The sequence below is a fragment of the Psammomys obesus genome, unplaced genomic scaffold (genome assembly GCF_907164565.1).
Source record: "Psammomys obesus unplaced genomic scaffold, mPsaObe1.curated_primary_1811, whole genome shotgun sequence".
NCBI classification, from domain to species: domain Eukaryota; kingdom Metazoa; phylum Chordata; class Mammalia; order Rodentia; family Muridae; genus Psammomys; species Psammomys obesus.
The window spans coordinates 3537-7083 of record NW_026590710.1 but is presented as its reverse complement, the minus strand read 5'-3'; the positions used below and the strand labels follow the sequence as shown (position 1 = coordinate 7083).

General features: G+C 49.4%; 1 protein-coding gene across 1 annotated transcript in view; it reads right to left on the bottom strand.

The window, feature by feature from the left end:
• Positions 1 to 1685, bottom strand: part of LOC129678057 (uncharacterized) — a 5354-nt gene extending 3669 nt beyond the window's left edge. The window contains 1 exon segment of the mRNA XM_055608733.1: positions 6 to 1685. Coding sequence (XP_055464708.1) covers positions 6 to 1685 — 1680 coding nt within the window.
• Positions 1686 to 3547: the final 1862 nt, after the last annotated feature.

Genomic DNA, 3547 nt, shown 5'->3' with positions numbered 1-3547 from the left:
AGTACCGAATGCTGGGCTCCGGTGTCCACCAGGAAGGTAACGGGTTGCCCCCCCACATTAAGAGTTATCCTGGGTTCAGGGGGGGGCTCCTGACCCTGACTCCCCTAATCCTCCAGGTTTAACAGGGTGGCCTGGGGCTTAGGCTTCCGTGGCCCTTTTGGTCTCTTTGGGCAGTCTTGGACCCAATGCCCTTTCTCCTTGCAGTAGGTGCATTGGTCTTTGTCTACTCGTGGACCCTAGCGGTCTCCCAGGCCCTTCCTACTCTGTCTCTGTCCTGTCACTACTGTGGCCAGTAACTTGCTAAATTCCCTATTTCTCTTACGTTCTCTCACTTTCTCTCTTTCCTCTGCTTCTTTCCTTAACCTTTCATCTCTTTCTTCCTGTGTTTCTCTCTTATTAAAAATCCACTCTGCCTCCTTTAATAAATCCTGTACTGTACTCTCTCTTAAGTTTTCAAGCCTTTCTAACTTCTTTCTAATATCCGGGGCAGACTGCCAGATGAAAGACATGGCTACATTGGTTGCTTGACCTGGGTCTTCTGGATTATAGGGAGTGTATATACGGTATGCCTCCTTAAGTCATTCTAGGAAAGCAGAGGGGGATACCTCAGGTTTCTGGGTCACTAACTTAACCTGAGCCAAATTAGTTGGGCGCCTTGCAGCCCCACGGAGACCCGCTATGAGCAACTGGCGATAGAGACGTAGGTGTTCCCTACCGTGTGCAGTAGTAAAGTCCCAGGTGGGTCGCTCCAGGGGGAAGGCAGTATCAATCTGTTGCGGTAATTGTGTGGGCTGCCTGTCATCCCCTGGGACATTTTTGCAGGCTTCCAGGATGACCCGCTGCTTTTCTTCGGTGGTTAACAGGGTTTGGAGCAACTGCTGGCAATTGTCCCAAGTAGGCTGATGGGTCACTAGAATAGACTCGATCAGTGCTGTGAGCCTAGAATGGTCTTTAGAGAAAGGAGGGTTATTATTTTTCCAATTGTATAAGTCAGACGCGGAGAAGGGCCAGTACTGGAGTTGGTGGTCAGGCCCCGTTCGCAATGGAAGGGCCTGGGAGGAGGGATCGGGAGGGACTTCCCAACGCCCCCTCAATCTTCCTGCCACCGGGGACGAGGTGGATTCTCCCTGGGGTTCCCGTCTGGTGGCCGCTCCCTCTGGTTCCCCAACAGGGTCTGGGTTTCTGTAAGGAGGGGGCTGTTCAGTCAAAAGATCCAAAAGGGGGCCATCGTCTGCTGGCAGTACTGGGGGTGTTTTCTTATGCCCAGAGGTCTCTTCTGGAGCCGGTTTCGTGAGGACCGGGTAAAGAGTAGAGTTAGTCGGGGTTGGAACCAGCGGAGGAGGAAGGGAGGGGGCAGACGGGGTGGGTTTCAGGGAAGGGGGAAGGAAAGGCTTTACCCATGGTGGGGGATTTCTGACCAGAGATTCCCATGTGATGATATAGGGAACCTGGTCAGGATGTCCATGGGGTCCAGGGTCCATGACTTTAGCTTTCACCTGTAAAATAACTCCTAGGTTAAAGGTGCCATCTAGTGGCCAGCCCACATCAAAGGTTGGCCACTCAGATGAACAAAAGGTGTCCCACTTTCCTTTTCGCACTTCCACCGAGAGGTTGTGGGCGATGTCATGGACTTCCTTGAAGTGCTGTAAAGTTAAACTTTTGGGAGTGGTGACAGTTTGTCCCATATTTTCAAATAGATAGAAAACACTTATTACACTTACTACAGAAATTAGACAGACAGAACACAACACAAGCCGCGCGGCACGAGAGCGACGAAAAACTGAAAGCAAAAATTCAGATGGAGACTGCGCTGGAGGTCCGGTTCCTCCATCTCCCAGATGAAACACGTAGCCCTCGAACAGGGGCGAAGCCCCGAGAAGTCCGAGTCGGCTCGTGCTTCCAAACAGACGGGAGCCTAAAAATCGGCTCCCTACCAGAAAAGGGACTCGAACCCTCACAACAAACGGGAGCCAAAACTTAGCCACCCCCAGACCCCCTGGGATATCTCCCAGGGGTACGGAAGTGAAGTCCGAGCCCGTCGGCTCCTTCTGGCTTCCGCTCTAATACGGATGACTTGGCCAAGCCTCAGATTCGGATGCAAACACTTAAGACAGAAAAAAACTGACACACAGACAAACAAGTTCTGCCAGCAATCTTACCTCCTGAATAGGATCAGTGGTCCCTGGGTAGGGGTCTCAAATCCCGGACGAGCCCCCACATGAAAGACCCCCGAGGGGAATCTTCCGTCAGAGAGACCCCCACTCCCAAGGATCAGCGAGTCCAGATGTTTGGCTGCAAACAGCAAGAGGCTTTTATTTTGATACACGGGTACCCGGGGCAGCAGAGTCACTAGGAGGACTTGTGCGCCCCCTGGGTGGAAAGCTGGGGTTTTTATAGGGTTTTAGAGCAGAAGCACGGGTACAGAAGCGAGAGGCATGGTTACAGGAGGCTGATTGGTACATTTACATGAGACCACAGTTTGAGTCAGAGTTTGGCAGGGACACCAGAATTCCAGGAACTGGGTGGTCGAGACGGTCATGATGACCCCATTAACTTGGCCCGCCACCTGTGGCTTTCCTTAGGACCCCTATCTCAACTGGAACAATCGCACAGATATCCCATGAGGGTGATTAACACAAAATGTTTTTAGCTCGACTGGGGCAGCCTGACCAAAGACATGACACAGCTGGGTTTCTCAGTAATTTTTCAGTTTCCCACCTAGCCTACAGAGATTCTCAAAACAGTGGTGTCCCGCAAAATGGCATTAGCTATGTCTAACTTAGGGTGAGACGGGGGTCTTTCATTATGTTAGTGTGGCAAGCATTCTTATCCCCTGAGCCATGTTCCCTGCCCTGTTTTGTTTTTGACACTGTTTCTGGGTAGCCAAGGAAAGTCACCAACTTGTTTTGTAATCCAGGTAGACATCAAACTCGTGATCTTGTTTTCTTCATTCACTTAAGTGTTAGGATTGTAAATGTTGACAATCACAATCATTTTGGTATTTGCCTTATTTGTATGTTTATTTATTCACTGTAATATATATGGATGTTTTCCTGAATGTATGTCTGTCCACCACATGCAAGACTGGCAACCACAGAGGTAGGAAGAGGGTGTTAACTTCAATGGAACTTTAGATACAGTAGCAAGCCAGTGAATGCTGGGAATTACTCCTTGGGCCCCTGGAAGTTTATTAACCATGGAGCACTCTGCAGACCAATATTGGCTTCTTTGTTTGTTTGTTTGCTTTTCTCCATGTAGCACTGACACTGCTGTGCTCGGTTTGTAGACCAGGCTGGCCTTGAACTCACAGAGATCCAACTGTCACTGCCTGCCAGAGTGCTGGGATTAGAGGCATGCACCACCATGCTTGGGATCTCCAAGTTAATTTAATCTTCCCCCTATTGTCAAATTGGTGAGCAGGAACCCAATCAGAGAACTGGACTATTTCCATTGTGGTGCCAGTATTAAGACCCAGGACTAGGAAGAATATGAATGTGCTCTATGGGAAAAAAATTAAAATATATATATATATATATATATATATATA